We start from the raw sequence: 21766 nt of genomic DNA, 5'->3' as shown, positions 1-21766 counted from the left end.
ATATATACACATACATATATATATTCTAGTCAAGTGCCTACTTACACAAGGGGGCGGAGCGTCGAGAGGGAAATGGTGGATGCCTGATCCGGTAGCTCTGTCTGAAAGCCCTGAATCCCTGCCGAAAACCACTCTCCTCCACAGAAACTCCTACTTTAATTGATGAGAAAAGCTGGGGGAACTCTCTCCCCAAAAAAGCAAACAGCAAAGGCAAGTGTTAAAGCGTCCCTAAGCAGGGAACGCTGACCGTTAGGAGAAACCACGAATATAAAAGACGCTTCAGAAGAACCAATCACTGCACTTACCTTGCAGAATATACTTAGAACAGCCTTGCAGGACACAGAGAAAACTATTTTGGACAAACTAGACTTTAATCTGAAGGAAATTATTCAACCGCTGTCTGAACAAATTATCTACAGCACAAAAAACCCCCCTGATCTCACTGCAGAAAACACTATGAAACTGGGAACGACATTGCAATCTGAAAACTTAAAACTACATGCAGAAACCCAGACTTTAAAAGACAGAGTACTTCAGTTGGAAACTCAAGCAGGATCCCAGAACCTTAAATTTAGAGGCTTTGATGAAAATCCAAATGAAATCTCAACACTTATTCAAGATATGAGTGTCTGGCTGGCTTCCATCCTCCAGTTTAAAGAAGGACTGTTCCCTGTTTTACTCAAGGCACATCAGATTGGAAACTTAAGCAAGGCAACTAGATGTCAACCCAGAGATATCCTGGTCTCCTTTGCAGACATAAGGCAAACAAAAATGGTTCTTATTAAAGCCAGAGAACTAGGATATCTGACTTTTCAAGACCTAAGAATCCAGGTGTACCCTGATTTACCTCCTGAGGCTCTGGCAATATGTCAAAAGCTTAAAGTAACTATGACCAAACTTCGAGATGAGCACATTCCTTCTCAATGGGTCACGCCTGGAAAAATCATGGTGAACAGGAACGGAACTATTTTATATGCAACAGATGAAGACAATAGTGCGAACCTTTTGAAAACCTTGGGACTGGAAGCAACCACTGACCAAAGCAGAAAATCAGCAAAAAGAAAACTATCATTGTTGGACACCCCGGACAAGCAGCAACAATAGGAACACATATGGAACACAGCTTGTTGAACTCTTTAAAGCCTAAAGATGACATCAAGCGAAAAGTAACTTCATGGAGATTTTGAGTGTATAAATACTACCAACAGAGTGGAGGGACGGGCAGTAATATGGTTCTGCTGCAAGTTTGTTATTTAGTTAGACTTACAATAGTAGTGGTCATAGGAAAGACCATTACTTGGGCTAGTGGGGGGTTCTTAGATAGTAGTTTAGTTTTAAGGGTTGTAACTTACTAGAAGATACCATCCATTTAATATACATTTGATTTGTTATATTACTTTTGGCTTTCTAACACTTCTTCTTCACGACCCCTTTTTCTTTTTTTTCTTTCCTGTTTTCTCTCATCCTTCTGAATAGTGCTTAAGCTTCACTTTTATCATTCTCTTAATTTTTCTTTCTGTTTAAGGTTGGTAGGTCAGAGTTCTGGTTCACCTTTTTAGCTGACTGTTGTTCTTAACATATTATTGGTTAATGGGTATACGCAGTTTGTAATTTCTACTATAATAGCTCATAAGATATAGGTAGGACAATTTTTTGGAAACTTAAGAACTTTAAGGGCGTATTTATAAGTAATAATTTCTGAGCAGATCTGTTATGCATTTAATCTGCTCTTGGAATGTGAGGGGACTTAACAACCATATAAAAAAAGAGAGTAACAAGTGCCTACTTATAGAATTATTTAGCAAGGGGAAGAGGTTTCTTATAAACCTATTTCTGTGGCGTCCAGTACTGAGAGGCCTTCTCTGGGTATTGAGCTCTTATCAGCCATATACTACATCTTTGGATAGAGCAGATGAAACATTTGCAAGAAACTGACAGCTGGAAGGACAGAAATTCAGGACAGTGTGAAAAGGTCTTGCTTTTATGTTTAAGCTTTCAGTAAATCCTGCCTGCATCTTGTCAGGATTTAACAGCACAACTTAAGAAGATCCCAGTTATCTGTTTTGCATGGCTTTGTACTGCTTCACTGATGGAGTAGCTGGTTAGAAAGATAAGCAAAAAAGACAGTTCTAATAAATTGGCAAAAATAGTTATCTTGTCCACAATGGAATGCTACCTGTGTTCTTGATGCCACTGTTTGAATTCCACTGAACCCAAAGGATAGCTAGATCTGCCTTTCCCTGTACATGTATAGTGTCCTCTGTGTTACCAAGGAAAGGACCACCACAAGAAGTCCCTTTTCCTTTGAAAGTGTGTGGAGATTACAGTAACTGACAGAATTTCTTTGTGACGAATATAGTTAAATGTGTTAATTCCTATCTGTCATCTCTCAGAAGCAAATTTTATCTTGTTTTCTGTTTTGTTCTAAGTGAGCTTAGTTAAACGTGAGAACACAGTTGTCAGCAACTAGAGTATGTATTGGACTGGCCTGTTTCTTCTTTGCCTTCGAATTAGTCAGCTGTAAACTGTCTAGAAAACAAAATAACCATATTTTAATGAGCCTGTTCTTCAAATAAAAAGGTAAAGGTAGTCCCCTGTGCAAGCACCAGTCATTTTCGACTCTGGGGTGACATTGCTTTCACGTTTTCATGGCAGACTTTTTACGGGGTGGTTTGCCATTGCCTTCCCCAGTCATCTACATTTTCCTCCCAGCAAGCTGGGTACTCATTTTACCGACCTTGGAAAGATGGAAGTCAGAGTCAACCTAGAGCTGGCTACCTGAACCAGCTTCTTCTGGGATTGAACTCAGGTTGTGAGCAGAGGACTCCAACTGCAGTACTGCAGTTTTACCACTCTGCACCACGGGGCTCTGGTTCTTCAAATGCATTACCAAAATTCTGATGCTGTTGCTGGCTAATGATATTGTGGCAATGACACAATTATGGCTGTACATCCTTCAATCTTGCCTAGGTATTGCTGGTTGGTGCAGAAGACTTCACTCTGCTTGGGAGGCCACTTCTGAGGTAAGATATACTTTGGAATAGTTCTGTCCTTGAAGTTAGCTGTCAGCCTTATAGAAATATTTTCTGGACTGCAGTTCACCAAGCAGATTAAAGGCCATGAAGCTCAGTATCTGGGAGGAGGCTGAAGATTATCTCCTATTTCAATTTCTATGCCTGGGATTTTCCCCTCAAAGTTTTAGTTATCTTGCCTATGGAGTGGGTCCAAGACAATGACTCCTGGGATCCATTCTGTGGGGTAGTGAAACAAATATTTGGCACAAAGAGCTCACAACTTTCAGGTCAGCTTCTGAGGGAGGGGTTGCTTTCCACTGTACTGTGTCTTACCTTCTCAAATTTGCTTTCCACTGTACTGTGTCTTACCTTCTCAAATTACCGAATTTGGTCTGTGTTTGAGGCCATGGTTGTTCCACTCTTGAAAAAACCAACCTTGGATCCTTTAGATCCGTCCAATTACCACCCAATTTCAAACCTACTGTTTCTGAGTAAGGTAATTGAAAGGGTAATTGTTTAACGGCTCCAGAGTTTCCTAGATAACACATTGGCACTGGACCCATTCCAGTCTGGCTTCCACTGCAGCCACAGGATGAAGACTGCTTTGGTTGCTTCTGCAGACAGCTGGATCAAGGCAGGTTGGTGCTGCTGCTGCTACTTCACCTTACAGCAGCGTTTGATGTGGTTGTCCATGACCTTTTGGCCCACTGCTTCATTGACATAGGAGTTCACAGGACTGTCCTGAATTGGCTGTCCTAGGTTCTCCAGGGTCAGGGACAGAGGATGGTGTTGGGGGAAAGGGTATCCTCTAGACACCCCCTGATGTGTGAGGTGCCTCAGGGGGCTATCCTCCCTCCAATGTTATTCAGTGTCCAGCTGGTGCAGAGATTCAGGCTGGGCTGTCATCAATATGTTGATGAAACCTAGCTTTACGTGTTGGTGGGTAGCCAGTCAGACTCTGTCCCAGTTAATTTGGCTGAGGGTTTGGAGGCCGTGGTGGGATGGCTAAGGCAGAGCTGGTTAAGGATGAATCCTTCAAAGATGGAAGTTCTCTGACTGGGTTGGGGAGAGGCTGGTGTGGAGTGCCAGCTCCCAGCTCTTGACAGTATGCCACTAAAACTGGCACCTACCATTTGGAGTTTGGGGGTGATCCTGGATGCCTCCCTGACAATGGAGGCCCAGATCACCAATACTGCCAGGCTAGTGTTTTATCAACTGTGCCAAGCCAGGCAACTGCCCCCCTACCTGTCTTGCTGTGACCTAGCCACTGTAATCCATGCAACAGTCACCTTCAGATTGGATTACTGTAACTCACTCTGTGTGGGCCTTCCCTTGAGGCTGACCGTGAAACTGCAGTTGGTTCAGAATGCAGTGGATTGGGTCCTCACAGGAACCCTACACACAGCTCACATCTCTCTGATGCTGCAAGAGCTGCATTGGCTTCCAGTGGAGTACAGGGTCAGGTTCAAGGTGTTGATGTTGACCTTTAAGGCCCTTAATGGCCAGGGACCTACATATTTTTGTGACCACCTCTCCTGGTATACCTCTGGAGAGCCTTGCATTCTGGTGATCAATATCTGCTAGTGGTCCCCAGCCTGAGAGATCCAGCTGTTGTTGACCAGGGCTAGGGCTTTTTCTGCTCTGGCCTCAACCTGGTGCAACTCTCTGCCAATTTCTGTCTAGGCCTTGTAGGATCTACTTTCTTTCTGCAGGGCCTGTAAGGCAGAGATGTTCTGCCAGGCATGTGGTAGAGGGCAGCAACAGTTCAACCTGGTACTCCCATCTCCACCATCTCCCCACAAGATAGCAGCACCACTGGAAGTGTAAGGTTGGGCATGGAATGTGAAAATGGTGATTCATTTCATTTTGTGGTTCATTGGGCTGCTCAGTTTGGTGGTTCATTTCATTTCATGTTTCTTCAATTTTGTGAAAAATTCATGATTCATTTAGTTCAGGAAGGCATAGAATGGCTCCCAAGTGGGCTAGAGATGCCAAACTTGCTGCAAGCGCTTCAGCAGACTCTCCTAGACCTGCTTTCCAAGTTTGGTGCGAATTGGATTTGGAGGGAGCTGAGCTACAGCCCCCCAAAGCAGGTGTCCCCCATCTAGACAGTTCACTGGGAACTAACTAGAAACACAGGGGGCTGGGGAATCATGTCTGGAAAAACGAACCAAATGACATGCCAAGAAAAAAGCTGGTTTGTGTTCGGGTGCAGCAGGAACAGATGAGCCAGTTTGGAATGAACCATGAATCAGCCATTTTTAGCATGAATCGCACAATTTGTGGTTCGGTTTGTGCCCATCTCTAGTGTGCCTCATGATGGGCAGTGCTTGTCAATTCCCCACTTCTACCTCTGACTCCACTGTCCCCCAAATGCAACATTTAAGGAGGACATTTTGGACTGCAACGGGAGTGGGGAGGCAGAGAAGTTGTGGTCTGTTGGTGGAATGAAGATGTAAGTCACACATCCAGGCAGAACTTTCACTTTTGCAAGGAAACAAGGAAAAAATTTTCCCCTTTATTTTTAGGACCTTATTTAAAAACAGCAAAATATCTGGGGGTGGAGTCCATCTGTCTGTCCAACAGATAAAACTAGGTGTCATTAACATACTGATGGCAGCCTGGTAGACCAATTGGGCACATATAGATATTGAACAACATTTGAGAGAGGATCACCCCCTGCAGCACTCTTCATTCCAGTGGGTACTGCCAAGACATCCTCTCACCAAGCACCACCCTTTGTCTCCAACCATGGGAATAGGAGGAAAGCCATTGTAAAACAGTCCCCCGTATTCCTTTGTCAGCTCATTCAGGGTTGCCACTTTCTGGAAAGTCAGGGAAATGGAAATTGGTCGGGGAAAGTCAGGGAAGTTGGTCTAAAGTCAGGGAAATTGTGGTTAAAATATATTCAGATTGTGGATTTTTGACCTGCTGCTGCAAGAGCATGCTCTATTCTTGTGGCAACTGGAATAGAGAAGTAGCAGAATACAAGTTAAAATTAATGATGCCCTTTCCCAGCTCCATCTTTTTCTTAGCTCCACCCCCAGCAACCAGCCTGATGTGTTTGTTGAGCTCTGTCTGTGCATGATTTCCAAGGTCTGCCTGTAGCATTTGCAAAGCAAGGCTAATTTAAATGTTTAGTAATATACAAACTTTAAACATCTAACTGTTTTCATCCCCACCTGTTAGTACTGCATTTAACTTACATATAAAGATAAGCATGTTTTTGGGTACGGAATGGACATTTTGTCTCCTGCTAAACCCAGCACAGAGTTGCAAATGATTTTTGCTGCTGTTGGATTTCACAGACAACTAGCACTTTTTACTCTGCACCATGCAAAGTAAATTTTGAAAATGTGATTGCTTGTTCCTATTGGAGTTTACAGAGTAACAGCGCTCTCACCCTCTTTCCTGACTTTTCCCATGCGTAAAGGTTGCAAATGAGGGTTGTCTGCTTCTCTAGATTGCAGAAACTCTACCTCCTTTCTTGCTGCTGATCTGCTCTTTGGAAAGTTCCTACTTGTTAGCATTCAGAGTTTACTTGAATTGAAGTTTGTATCTTGTGTAATTTTGGGGGCAATTGCAAAACAATATGTTGCTGCAGTTAATATTGAAAGAAGCTGATATTAAATCTCTTACTTTGACTAATATTTTTGCAGTTGAGACGTGTGTAGTTGAAGAGTGGAACATTTCATTACCTTGCTTTAAAGCAACACAACCTATTCATTTTTTAGCTTGTGGTTATATTTGAATGGTCAGGGAAATACACAAATGTTGGTCAGGGAAATGAAAAATAAAATTTTAGTGGCAACCCTGTCATAGTTTCTCCTTACTGCTAACCAATGGGACCATAAAGTTAGTTTCACAGTAACCATCTTCCAGTAGTTAAAAACAAACCAAAACTGTCACTACTCAATTTTGTTACATTTTAATTACATGCACAAATCAACTGCCTCCAGGAAGATAATCCTTTTACTTCTTAAACATTTTTAGAAGAGGATTGTACTAAGACTCTGGCCCTGTGGTGTGTGGTGCCAGGAGAAAAGGAGACAGGTGCAAGGACTACTACATGAGATCAGTATTGTGAGTTGCAGTGTTGTCTTGGAGTGGAAGGGACCTGTGCTACTTGAACATCGGGAGCCTTACTCACTCACAGTTTTTCAAATTTTGCTATACAGTTTGACTATACCATTGCTATAAGTTTAACATCAAACCAGAATATCAGGATTCTGCATTCAGTGGCACATTTAGTGTTTTTGCAACACATGACTGGAATGAGCTTATCATGGAACTTTGATAAGGAGTTCAGTTAAGAGATGAAAAGTTTATTAATGGCTGTAATGTCAATGAACACTATATCAATTGGGTCATGTTTTATACATTGCTTAGTTCATTTAACTTAAATTGACCTATTTTCTTTCCTCTTAAGTAGAGAAAAGTTCTGAATTAGAAACAATTTTGGCTTTTGATGGCTGAGGCTGCTGTTGACCAGATACTTTTGTGCGGCATCTCCCCCATTCTTTTCCTGGCATCTCACATATAGATCCTGGATCCTTTGAGGTTAAGGCACTGGTTGGCAGCATAGGGACTGTAAATAAGAAAGTTCTTGTGTGTGTGTGTGGGCAGGGGGTTATGCAGAAAGTAGTGCATACAGGTTACCTTAAATGTTACAAACTTGGTTACCTGCTTGGCAGTGCTTAGCTGTATTCAACCAAAATCTAATGACATTTCCTCATTCAGTTTAGGGCAGTTCAATTTGATATGGTGTATACTGTAGTTGTGCAAACTTAGCAATAGGTGCCAATCTCTGTTGCATTGTGTCATGAGGGTTTGTGGTAATGGGGCCTTCCTAGATGGCTGAAAGGACAGACGGGGCCATATTGTATGTTGCAGAGGTTTGGAGGGAAGATTATACTGTGTGCACACTATCCATGCTTCCTAGCTTGGCAGGATTGTCTCCCTACAAGTGTGGGCTCCTGGGCAAGCAGTAAATGTGATAACTGCTTAATTTGAGTGAATTGATGAATGCAAAGCTTTTCTGCTCTGGTGCTGATTTTTAAAATTTAATCACTGTTAATATTAGAGCAATAAATTTCTGTAAATTCCAGTTTTGCTCAGTGCTGTTTATACCATTTTATGATTTCCAAACTCTCTTTCTTGGAAGCAGGATAAAGACTAGCTCATAGTAATAGCGCCAACAAATAGATGGTAGCTAAGTATTTTGTTTGTTTCTCCTAGAGCTGCAGAGTTCAGCTATTAATGTCTCTCAAGAGGTTAACATTTCCTTTATCCTTCTCTGCGCTCAGTCATTTTACATTTATGACAAACATCCCTGGTGAGTGGGCATTGACACGGATACTTCATGTTTCAAAACACATTCACTTGACTGACCTTTTCAGTTGGTTTTTTTAAAGACAGAATCATTCATTGGCAAAATTATCTTTAAATGTCTTCAACAGGAAAGTGATTCCAGTAATGAGCTTTTAATGCTTCTCTGGAAAGGAAGGCATGATGAAGTGCCAGATCCCAGATGCATTAATCCTCAGACTTCCTAAGACATTAGATTTTCAGAAAGCAATGGTCTTGGTGTTGTGGATATGTATGTGCACTTCTTAGAATCAGGTTACAGTGAGAAGTCATAATCATCCCGTTAGGGGAGGGCGGGATATAAATTTGATAAAATAAAATAAATAAATACTTTACTCTTTCTTTCTTCTCCTGTTCAAATTGAATGAATAAGGTAAAAAGAACGTTTTGTCGCACTAAGGTGTGAAAAGAGCTATGTGCAAAGTTTTCTCAAAACTCTAAAAGAGCCAGTTTGGTGTAGTGGTTAAGTGTGCGGACTCTTATCTGAGAGAACCGGGTTTGATTCCCCACTCCTCCACTTGCACCTGCTGGAATGGCCTTTGGTTAGCCAAAACTTTGGCCGAGGTTGTCTTTGAAAGGGCAGCTTCTGTGAGAGCTTTCTCAGCCCCACCCACCTCATAGGGTGCCTGTTTTGCGGGGAGAAGATATAGGAGATTGTAAGCTGCTCTGATTCAGAGAGAAGGGCAGGGTATAAATCTTCAGTCTTCTTCTTCTTCTAAAATCCACACAATAGCATGTGGACGCTCTAGTTTAAAATGCTTTTCATATCCAGGCTCCTCATCAGCCTTACTTACTTTCATAGACTTTGCATGGTGCTGTAAAGGTTGCTTTCACGTGGACATTTTGCTCCATGTTCCCCTTACCGAACTGCACCTTGGGGGTGCTTTCATGCAACTTCATTGTGTAATCATACACCTTCTGGCTTTTTGCTTTACCCTGCGGTTTCCTAAACCTGCTTTGCTGATATCTTTGTGTGAAGACGGTACTTGGGACAGTTTTGGAATTTCTGCACCTTCCCCCTCCACACACGCACGCACGCACACACACATCCAGTGCCATTTCTTCTCTCTCACACATACCAGCAGACTTTTTATTAGCTCTTTTTAAAAAGCAGTAGTTACATCATTACAGTATCATTACACTAGTGATAAAACCTGTTATAAAAGATAAACATCCTCTTAGAATAACAGAAGCTTATCTGCGAGGCCATTAAATCATAAAGCTATATCCCTGTTAGGTCCTATCTTGGAAGGGGAATGCAGAGACACTGTAAGTTTAGGATTTGCTAGCAAAATACCTTTTCTTATTTCTTTCTAGTGGTTTGCCTAAAACTAGCTGTCTGCAGATTGTTCCCAGTAGCTATGCTTTCTAGGATTTATGTTTAGTTAATAAAGTTCTATTTTACTTACAGTCTTTGGGTTTTCTCCGAACACTACTCAGAAGATCCTACTGGGAAAGCTAAGATTGGTCAATTACATTGACCAGCTCCTTAAGTTCTGAAAAAGCCTGTGCTGATGGATTCAGATAGAAAAGATAGAAGGTTGGGAGAGCAGCCCACATGCCTCTGTTTCTCTCATACACAATAGATGCTTGCAAAAAATGCCAGATTCAAAAGAATTTCCTTTTGCAGGTCCTACCTTGGAAGGCTTCCCAACAGGCAGTGGCAGGAGGTGGGATTGAAAGTAAAAGCTTTTAAACAGCAGGCCCTTTTGGTTCTTAGTCAACTCAGAATATGTGGCTGAATCCTAACAGAAGGAATAGAGCAAGGGTGGCTGAGGGACACTGAGGACAAAGGACAATACCAACTAGGAGTTTTGAAAGAAAGCCGACACCAAGCTCACCAGTGGCATGGGGGAGGTCAAGCAGGAAGGGCAGCACGGATAATTTACCCTGCGAAGAGTCTCTGTGAATGCCTCTGCTTTTGTAGGAGCAATGAGAACACAAGGGGGACTCATCCCTCTATGAAAGCCATCCTAAAATTCATAGCTCATAATAAGTGAAGTCCATATCAATAGCTAGGTTAACTTTCCAGAGACAGACAGTATGTCTGGATGAACTGAGATTTTAAGCCAGCTGTTTTCAGTCTGTGAATAACTCATTGTCCACTTGTCAGGACTATTTTTTTCCAGTACTTGATGTCAGAAGAATCTATAAAAATCAGCAGTGCTCAAAAGCTCGCTGGTTGGGCTTAAATCCTGCTTGCTGGTCACAACCAGGAAGCTGATCAGTCATCATAACCAGGAAGCTCATCTTGGGTGTTTCCATTCAAATTCAAAAGTTGTTGTGTGCATAGCTGCAGACTGCTTTCTTACAGCAGCCATCCCCCATCATCTACTTCTTTTTGCTCTCATGTTGCAGCCAATTTATGGCAACCCATAAAGGCAAGAGATGCTCAGAGGTGGTTTGCCATTGCCTGTCTCTGCATTGTGACCCTGGCATTCCTTGGTGGTTCTTCCATCCAAATACTGACCAGAGGTTGGAAGGGATTGCAGGGGGAATATGAGGAAAATCCCCATCTGTCAGCACTCTCTGATGATTGTTGGTTGAATCCATCCTATTTGCATCATGCTATCATAAATTTAGATGGGATATTTACTAGTAGAGCCAGTTTGTGTAGTAACTTGAGGAGCCAGGCTGATGCCAAAGCACTAAAAGATGAGTAACTGTTAATATGAGGCTTTTAATTTTAACCAAACGGAATTTCAGAGAGCCAGTTTGGTGTAGTGGTTAAGTATTCAGACTCTTATGTGGGAGAACCGAGTTTGATTCCCCACTCCCCCACCTGCACCTTCTGATGTGACCTTGAGTCAATCACAAATTCACACAGAGCTGTTCCTCTCAAGAGCAGTTTCTCTCAGAGCTCTCTCAGCTCCACCTATTCATAGGATGTCCGTTGTGGGGAGGGGAAGGGAAAGGAGATTGTAAGTTACTCTGAGACTCCTTTGGGTAGTGAAGGGCAGGGTATAAATCCGATCTTTTCTTCTCCTCCTCCCTTTTTTGTTTTTTCTTTTCTTTTTTCCTTCTTCACAGTATGATAAAACTTCTGCTTTACAGCAGGCTTTAAGAAAATATTCTAGAGATAATTGGTTCAGAATAAGTCTTTTGCCAAAATTTTTGAACAGTTGATAAGACATCAAGCTCTCTGGGAAATGTGTCGATCAGAATATTTTATTCCATCTGTTTATCTTACTGCTGTTGTTTGCAAATATAATGGACTCTGTGTTGGGACATTTCACTGTCTGGCTTCTAATCACCATGACCTGGAGCAGTCTTTGCTTTCATATATATAGGATTGTATTCTGCCAAACATGAGTGTAGCATACTGGGCGTCATGCATCGTCTCCATTTTCCCCTTCTTCCAGAAGCTCCCTTTGATTATCAAAAAGCTTATGATGGAAGTCTGGGACCTGCATGGATTAAAAACCACCATGTGAGTTGAGGCGGGGGGGGGGGGGAGAGCTGCAGCAATGAGGGGTATTGGAAAACTCACCCCTCCTCCCTCTTCTGCTAACATTGCCTCTTCTACCTCAATGTGGCACCACTCAGCTACGTGGCTTTCTTTTCGAACAGGTCCTATAACTTCCAGCACCAGGTTTTAGGGGGTCAAATGGGGCTGTTAGCACAAGGAGAATGCAAGTACACTTAGACACCTAGGTAACTGGCAAGTTCTTTTTGGCTTATGTTTATAAAAGATCCCTGACAGACAAGTTACATAGGCCCTGAGTCCTTCTCCTTGCCTACTCACTCATTTGCTAATTTTTTTCTCTTTCATTTTTGTAAAATCATGTATTTATATGTCCCATATAACACAGTCAGGACCCAAGGTAGGTGACAACAATAGAAACAATCCAAAAGATGATCAAAACATATAATTAAAACAGAATTAAACTGCATATGCCAAAGCCTGCTAATATGTGTACATTTTGCCTTTTCCCTAAATCTCTTCTTCCCTCTCATATCTCACCTTGTCTAATGCAACAGCTTTTTAGATATTTTTCTTGAATTCTTCAACTTGTGTAATCTGTTTGTCACCATTATACATGTTACTTCTCTATTCCTCTCTCTGCATTGGCTCCCTCTGATCTTCTCACCTTGTATTGAACTTCTCACACATCTACAGTTTCCCCTTCTCTTGTTTTGTCTTTCTTAGAAAGTAAGCATGGGATGACTTATGTCTTCTTTTTAAGTAAATTGTCTATCATTCTATAATAATGCCTATTATTACTGTTGTTGTTATTATTATTAACAGTATTGAAGTTTTCCTTTTTATAGCAACTCTGTTGATAAGAAAATATCAATAGCTAGTCTGTTTTGTTTTCACCATTACTATACAGGAAGGACCTTGTCTGTGTGGAAGCTACTGTTATTGAAAAGACAGAATCTTGGCCAAAAATTAACATGAGGTTTCGTCGAAAATGCCATTTCCAGAGGAAGAGAAGTAAGATTAAAATATATATAATCCCATTTTTTCCCAATCCTCAGAACACAGAATGATGTAGTTATGCTTAGCTGGTGCTATATAAAATCAATATGATGTTGGAGTATGATCCACAATGATCACGTTTCCAAAGAGTGCAATTGTGTGTGTGCATGTGTAGGGCAGAACAACCCATATTGTTAGTAAACCCTTTTCAGTTCAGCTTTCTGTACAATAAGTGTTGTTCCCATCAGCCATACCCCAATCTTTATGTATGAATCCACAGATGTTAACAAGCTGAAATCTTTAGGCACGCTTTGATTAGCATGTTAACAAGGTTGTTTCTTTGGAATGACAGCTTATTCCTGAGTACCTTGGGCAAGAATCTTTTCAGATGCTTATGACTGAAACCTTTAACTATGCTTCCCTCTGATCAAGATTGCTCCATTATTTGGGCCTTTATTGTTAACATACTCACCTGTAAAGCTGTAATCTAATTCTTACTTTTTCATTCTCTTTCAGTTATGATTCAGCCACAGACAATCCTGAGGATAAACACCATTGAAATTGCTCCCATTCTGTCATGATAAATCTTGGTTTGTTCATTAGAGCTTTAGGGCAATATGAAAAAGAAAAATGTTTCCGTTGCATTCTGTCATTGCCTCTACTAGAAATGTATTAGTAAATAAAATTCCTGTCCTACCATTATTTCTCATTTGGAAGTAACTATACTCATAAAATTGGTAATCAAAGTATTCTTTCTCCTCTGATAGGGATTTGGGAAGAGTAATATAGAACAGGTGTAGACCAAAACTTGTAACCCCACACTCAAGTCAACCACAACCAATCAGCTAAGTCTGGTATCCCTACAAGGAGCTCTATAATCATGTTTTTGTTGTCTGTCCAGGACTGCAAAGATGAGATGGGGTGGAGTGGCAATGGTGGTAATTGGCACCAATACATGATGGGTAGACTGTGTTCATGGGTTTCCCAAGTTATACAGGTTTGACTTGGGCTTTGTTGTGTCCCTGTGCACTCAAGTCTGGCTTTTCTGGTTTTAGCAATGGAAAGGGAAGACATTAATTGTCCTTACAGAGCATCTTATGTTAAATAGCAGTACTTCTGTGTATGGAGTTCTCTGAATCACAGCTGCATAATAAAAGCATTAAACCAAGAGTTTGTCTTTTCCAAGAGGACCATATCATGCTAAAAATTCCACCCTGCATTAGGCAAGGTGATCCCATGTCCAATCCCTGGCATCTCTAGTTTAAAGACTCTCAGGCAGTGGGAAAGAGCCTTCTGTCTTATGAGATCCCAGACAGCTACTATCAGTCAGAGTAGATTATACAGAGCTAGAGACTCTGGATATTATTATTATGAATTTAATTTCTATCCCACCCTCCCCATGAATAGGCTTAGGGTGGGTTACAACGTAGGAAATTATACAATAAGTCACATTAAACTTGTAAAAACATCAATTAAACAACAGTAAACAGTAATAAGATGGCAGTTTCAGTGCAGTTTCAGAATTTAGTGGGTATGGCCTAGTCCATGGACTTCAAATTTAATGGCTGCTTGTCAACAACAGCTGGACAAGTAGTTTGGCAGGCATTCAGCAGCAATGGAGCAGGAGGGGCTGATAGTATTGGACATCCAGTGCTGCAACGAAGGTTTGATTATGTATAATGCATCAGCTTTGCTGTGGATAGGCAGGAACAAGTCTTGTCAGTGCCTGGATGGGTGACCTCCTTGAAATCCTATATAAGCCATCTTAAGTGTTGTAATGGGATAAAGATGAGATTCAAATTCAGTTTTCAAAAGATACCAAAGGTCTAAGGCAGCTTACATAGTTCAGGGTTTTTTGGAGTCCATTGTTACCAGCAGATACTTTTTCTTACTTGTTTAGTCTGATTTTTCCAACCCACTTCTCTGTCCAGAGAATATTCTGATGAAATAGGTTCCAAGCCCGCATTATTGCAAGGAATGTATTCTTCAGATAGTCGCAACCCATTTTGTCTAAAGGAGATAAAAATCACTGTTTTGCTCACTTCTAAAGCTATTAATTGAGAACCCTGCTTGAATCCTTTAGTGCAGGGGTAGGGAACCTTTTTTCTGCCAAGGGTCATATGGATATTTATAACATCATTCGTGGGCCATAAAAATTATCAACTAAAAAAACAGTGCTCCGCTGAGGAGAATGATTCAGGCCAGCAAAATTAATGCAAATAATTGTTTTTCTATTTGAAATGTGGGGAGAGCCTAATCTGGCGCGTGCGCGCACACATACACACACGGCCTGCCGCCCTAGGCAAATGCAGGAACTCAGTAGCATATTAGACCACATCCCCTAATATTAGCATATTAGGTCACACACTCATTAGCATATTAGGCCACACCATCTGGGATAATCAAGTGCAAACTGAACTGTGACAGTAACTTTTCCAGGCCCTGCATCAATTCTGGCTGGCCAGCCAGGCCTCAGGGAGGCTGCCACATGACTCGGTTCAGTCCAGCAATCCCCGAGGGTCACACCAAGTGACCTCGCCCTCAGGACGGTGGTTCCACACTCCTGCTTTAGTGCTTGAGTTTAATGAGATGGATTACTAACAGTTCATTTTCCCCATTTTCTTATTCATACTGACAAAATGAACCATTTTCCTCTTTTCAGTCCTCTGAGAAGCCGCTTAACCAAAAACTAATGATCTGTTAGGAATAGCCTGCATTGCTACATGGGATATTAATTCATTTGATGGCCTGATTTAATATCTGCTTTTATAATTAACTTTGCAGGAACAATATTGTGCAAACTTTGTTCTGAAATACAGGAAATGTCATATAGGTTTTCTTCAAAGTGCTTACCTGGTACAAAAGTGAGAGAAAGAAATTTAGTAATATGAACTGGGCTGATTTCCGTTAATGAGTTCTGACTTTTATTCCTCAACCATATTGAAAATATCCAGTTTACCAACCAATTCAAAATTTTTTAAAACAGATTTGGTTCCACTGAATTCAGCTGTTGCATGTGATATTATCTAGAGTCTGTGGGATGATTCACGTAGGCAAGTCTGTCACTTGATAGCTGTAAGTGATGACTATCAGAAACCCAGCACCACAAGTCACACTTTCACATTTGCTGTTGTTATGCATTATATTTCAGTGGGTTAAGTTCACACATTTGGATCCCAGTTTCAATCTGCAAAGAAAGAAAGTAATATACTTGCATGCCTGGCCCTGTTCTTACTTGTGTTCAGTTGTTAAAATTCTTTGAACTCTAATGAACAGTATCCAGTCAGATCTTCCATTGTCTCAAAAGCTGCAGTGAATATGATTTTTAAAAAACTTAACGGCAGACATAGATATGACACTTTGTTCAAATATTTGTGGCTGTGCTAATTTCCATGAGAAGAGCATTACAACTTTTTCCAGCTATAGAGTTTAAAAAAAAAAAAAATTAGACACAGATTGGTGCTCGGCCTCAGCTTGGTCTCTTTGGTGTCTGTGGATGTGGGCATGACAGCTTTGTTAGGAGTCTTTGGACTCATTCTCTAACCTGATTTATCTTTTCAGCATGACAGATTCATTCTGGCTGCTAACAGAAAATATGCATTAGTGGCTTGAATTCAGAAAGCTGGGCATGAAAGAAAATGTGTTTCTGTGCTTGTGAAATACAGGTGCCATGCAGGTGAAATAGTCTTGCAACAGTTAATAGGCAAAAATGAGCTCAGGCCCCAACTGTAGTAAGTCTTGTTGAAGTCAGTAGCAGTAGGCATTACTTAGCATGCCTGCAGTATTCACCAGCTGTTACATACATGATCTCAATAATCCATACAACTACTCTGTTGCTGTTCAAGGACAAAGTCACGCCGGGCCCTCCTGTCTTCTACCATCCTCCTGTAGAGTAGTCCAATAAGGAGGGGGGGAGCACAACTTGCCTGAAGCTACCAGATGAGTTTATGTTAAAAGTGAGACTTGATCCAGGAACGTCCTTTGTATCTCAGTATACTCCTAAACATGCACTGGATGTTTAGGATTTACTTTTCGGGGTTTATTCTCTAGGAAGTATGTTTCTTCAGTGCAATTTTATGCAGAGTTAAACCACTTATTTTAATGGAGTTAAACTGGAGTAGCTCTACCTAGGACTGCATTGTATTGTAGTCGCTATTGGATGATAGGTGAAAGAGGCTGCTCCAGGTTGACTAGATAATTCAGCTAGGATAACGTTTTCTATGTCTAAAGTCTTTGAGCCTTGTCTCCCAAGTTTTTAAAATGTATGCTGCTATTTTAGTTATTTTGTTGCAGCAATCAAAAGCATGCCTCCTGGCTATTCACAAAGCAGAACTGCATAAAATTATCAGAGGAGAATGCTCTTCTAAGAAACACGCATACAGTGTAATTTCGTTGACCTGAGTGACCTGGAAGAAGGCCAGAATACTCTGCTAATCAGAAGCTGAGATATATGGGAGTTGTGTTTAATTAGCACTTCTCTGACCTAAGGATCACATGAGAATTTGGCTAACCAGGAACTTCAGATCATCATGATTCAGGTTAGGCAAGCTGCTGCATTAGAATAATTACAATTTATGAGAGACATGCCGAGCCACAATAACAGTTAATAGCATGAATGAGATCTTTCATTATATAATCCCTTTACAGATCATTTAATTATGTGGTGATGACTTGTCTTGCGGCTCCTTTCCCCTTAATCATGAAATTAAATCAATTTCTGTCGTTAAATATAGCAGGGGTGGCCAACGGTAGCTCTCCAGATGTTTTTGCCTACAACTCCCATCAGCCCCAGCCATTGGCCATGCTGGCTGGGGCTGATGGGAGTTTTAGGCAAAAAAACATCTGGAGAGCTACCGTTGGCCGCCCCTGAAATATAGTATCAACTAGGATCAGGTTTGTATTGTGGCTACTGTGTTCCAAAATCATAGCTTAAAGGGAATTTCTGGATTTGTCTTTTGAGAGGAGTCATTCTTTTTTTACGATGCACTTCCCTGATGATCATGCCTTCTTTCCAGTTTCAAATTCAGAATATTCTTGTATTCTGCTTTCAGGGTTTTATGCTCTGGCAGCACCAGAACTTTGGAACACCCTTCCAGAAGCTATAAGGGCCCTGCGGGATTTGTCTGCGTTCCGCAGGGCCTGTAAGACCGAATTATTTAAACAGGCTTTTGCGGTTTGAAAAAGGGCTGCCGCCGGACATCTTACAGAATGCTGGCAATCACAGTCGAGAATTCAATACCGCCTATATTGTACTGAAATAGCGCCATAGAATGGTTTTAAAGTTGATATATGTAAATTATGGTTTTATATGTTTTATGGATTGATTGTATTTTATGATGTTGTGAGCCGCCCTGAGTCCGCTTCCGGAGAGGGCGGGATATAAATGGAAAGTAATAAATAAATAAATAAATAGAAAAGCATTATTTTCATGTATTACCTTCCTCTAGACCTCAGTGCACAACACTAGTGTACCAAGGAAATGCTTTATACAAATGCGTCTGATTATTGTGCCCATTGTTGGAATTTACAATTCTAAGTTCCAGTCATTATAGGTTTAATACTATTTACCTGTTTCACTATTGTCTGCCTGACCCAGTAAGAAGAACTTGGCTCTCTGTCAGTAGAAAGAAAGCCCGGGAAAGACTATTTGCTTATCTGTGTCAATTGGTCAGTTAGTCAGGTGACTTCCTTTGTCCAGGTAGAGAGGTCAAGAAGAAAGGGGAAGTATCCTCCATTAGTCACGTGTCTTTCATTGTGTTGGGATGCAGGTCTTAGAGCTTGTTTTCTATCCCAGTTCCCCCATCCCTGTAGTAATAAACTTATGATTTGTTTTCATACAAAAGGCTCTCTCAATCTCATTTCAATTCAAGATCCATCAAACTGTTTGAGTTAGAGAAATTGAATTTCAAATAGAAATACCGTTAAATGCTTTAACAAATTGGAAGCATGGGCAGTTTTTGATTTAACACCCATCAGATAAATTTATTCATGTGCAAAGGCTTGCGATACGTGCAACAACATTCTACAGGCAGACCACTTCTGACGTTGCCAACTTGCCAGTCGCCTTTCCAGCTGCCTTCAGATCTTCTCCTTTCCAACCTTTCCCCCAATGTCCAACTTCCCAGTTTGCTTTCTTCTTTACAGTATACACACGTCATTAAGACAGGGGCTGTAAATATGCTGTCCTGACCTGTTTGTACAGTTTGAGCTGTTTGATATAATCCTGGCAGTTTTGATTGTTTTTGCTGTAAACCGAACACAGCAAAAATAAAAACTCTGAAACCATTATGGCACTCTTTCTCAAACAGAAAAAGAGAATTCTTTTTTAGATCTCAGGATTTCTTAGTTGGAAACAGCATTGTTTTTTTTAAATGTTAGTAATACATGCTTTACCTAGCTAGCTATTGATATGATCTGTGAGGAAATGTCACTGTTTCTAGCCTGTCAAGAAATCCTTGGTAACACAGTGCTTCACAAGACTGAATCCCTGGTATAAGCAGAAAGGAGGGAAGGCTTATTGAAGTTGTGGAGAGACTGTCAATGCAACATATTATGTATTGATCTTATAACCCGAACAGCACTATTAATAAAGCCAGAATGTGCACGAGATAAAATCCCTTTTCCTGTAGAATGTCCTGAATAATCTCTCATTTAGTATCACCATTCACCCTTAAAATATAATCCTGAATAAGATTTAAGTGTCATTCTATTTTTGTAAGTGTACAAAAAGGCTGATATGATATGAAATGACTATTACTCCATTTGAGCCTTCTGCTATATTACATTATACCTCCTACTGGGAATTGTAGGAAGGGGATAACAATGAATGTGTTGGCCATGCAAAGTTCATTAGAGGTAAGACACTAATTAGTTTTAAATGTCTCCTGGGGCTTGATTCTGGAGCTTTCAAACAGGGTTTCTATCAGGGCAGTTGAACTTGAAATTGATACAACAGGCAAAGAGTGTTAAAGATGTGGTTTTTCCCTCACAGTTGTGTGGTTCCTCAGCTGTTTGGGGTCTGTCTGAAGATCTCCTTCCTTTTGGGGAATGCTATAGAAGCACATGCTGGGAGGGGCTTCTCCTGAGTGCAGTTAGTAAGCTGCCTGCTAATGTCTTAACTCCTGGGTCTGGAGCCACTATTCATAGCTATAAATCAGAGTTTACTAGAGGTCAGACTCTGGGGGAAAAGGCACAGATTTACTGGGGGCTTGTATCCTGGGGCTTTCGAATGGAATTCTAACAGGTGAGTTGAGCATGGGAATTTGAGGGGGCAGGAGAGAACACCCGTTGTCTGAGCTTCCTGAAACAGGACTTAAAAGCACCACATCAGAAAGGAAGGCTGTGTACTGAATTATCCTTGCTGTGGAAACTTGCACAGATTCAGATAAGCACCCTGTTTCACTCTAAAACACCTTTAAGTAACTAAATCAGTTATAAAGGTAGAACAGGAGCAGGTACTATCCAGTGTTTTGCAGGGAGTGCCACATGTGTGATTTTCTACCCACTTGGTGGAAATCGTGGATGTGTAAGTCAGTGCATGGAGTTCTTGGCTGTCAGGGAGCAGGTTTGTTCCCTTTAAACTAAGGTTACTGACCTGGAGAAGCTGAGGCAGAGAGAGAGGTTTGGAGGACAAAACCTTCAGGGATTTACCAGGACAGTCCCACTTCTGTGCTGGCAGCTTTTCTGCTGTTGTGGATAGTCTGAAGGCTGTCAGTCTGAGGATGAGAGATGTGATCCCTTAGAAGGAATCCCTTCCTTGTGTGATGGACCAATATCCTCTCATACCAAGGACACCCCTCCGGGGTTGGGGGGAGGTGGACTTTGGCAGTGGGTGATTCAGTTATTAGGAATATAGAGAATGGAGTATGTGACAAGCAGGCATTTTGACTGCATGGTGTCTTGTCAGCCTGGTATGAGGGTTGTGGACATCACACACTGTCTACATAAAATGATAATGCTGGGGAGGAATCAGCAGTCATGGTGCACATTGACAAGTTACACTAGAAATTGTAATCATATGGTTCTGGTGAAAAAATATAGATTACTAAGAAAATTAAAGGCCTCAAATGTAGTGTTTTCAGAATTGCTACCAGTTCCCTGCTCAGGGACGGACAGCTAGACAGGCACAGATTAGAGGTCTGAATTCTTAGAAGGGAAAGTGGCAATAGGAAGAAGGGTTTGGATTTTTTGGGCACAGGATACTTTCTGGGATAAGCTGAACGTACAAAACAGATGGGTCTTAGTTGAACTCAAAGGAACTATGCTAGTGGTTATATCAAAAAGGTGGTAGAACAGCTTTTGAACTAATTCCAGGAGGAAAGCCACAGAGCTGTAGAACTGCTTTGGGACAACTTAGTCCAAAGGGATGACAGCATAAACAGAGAAATATTAGTGGGAGCACATCTGAACTTGGAAGTGAGAGTAGGATGACAAAGAAAGGCCATGTGTGGAGACTATAGTAGGAGTCCAAGTAGGTGAGGGTAACTTACTATTTGTGTCTATATGCTAATGCTAGAAGCCTCCAAGCCAGCATGGTGGAGCTGGAGTGTTTGATGCTGAATGACAATTCAGATGTAGCTGAGGTCTCAAAATCATAGGGGAATAGGGAAAATAAGTGGGATACATTCATCTTTGGTTATACGTTTTGTAGGCAGAACAGAGAGGGACAAGTTGGGAAGTGGTGTACTGTATAACAAAGGGGGTATAAAGTCAAATAAGATCTAATGGTGCACTGGAACAGTTGGTCACAGACCCAAGGAGAGGGGCAGTGATCTTGGTTCTGGATAGGATCAAGATCTGGTGCAAGATGTAGACTTTGTTGCACCAATTCGGAACAGGGTCCACGATGCTATTAAGTTCAGCATTCACATCATTTGGAAAGTTACCCAAGTCCAAAACAGTAACACTAGGTTTCAAAAGAGGAACTTTACAAAAATGAGGGGAATAATTAAAAGGAAGCTGA

The 21766-nt window shown here is 41.2% G+C and overlaps 1 protein-coding gene across 2 annotated transcripts in view; it reads left to right on the top strand.

Annotated features, from left to right (window-relative positions):
• Positions 1-19295, top strand: part of LOC132591071 (large ribosomal subunit protein bL21m-like) — a 42696-nt gene extending 23401 nt beyond the window's left edge. The window contains exons 5-8 of one of the 2 annotated variants that reach the window (XM_060263958.1): positions 2971-3023; positions 12716-12819; positions 13321-13386; positions 19286-19295. In XM_060263958.1, the coding sequence (XP_060119941.1) occupies positions 2971-3023; positions 12716-12819; positions 13321-13385 (222 nt within the window). In that variant the 3' untranslated portion in view covers position 13386; positions 19286-19295. Of the gene's footprint in view, positions 1-2970; positions 3024-12715; positions 12820-13320; positions 13507-19285 lie in introns of those variants that run through there. The other variant, XM_060263956.1, reaches the window with a different exon arrangement.
• The last annotated feature ends 2471 nt before the right edge of the window (positions 19296-21766 follow it).

Source organism: Heteronotia binoei, unplaced genomic scaffold, assembly GCF_032191835.1.
Source record: "Heteronotia binoei isolate CCM8104 ecotype False Entrance Well unplaced genomic scaffold, APGP_CSIRO_Hbin_v1 ptg001470l, whole genome shotgun sequence".
Lineage (NCBI taxonomy): Eukaryota > Metazoa > Chordata > Lepidosauria > Squamata > Gekkonidae > Heteronotia > Heteronotia binoei.
This window is presented reverse-complemented; position numbering and strand designations above follow the sequence as displayed.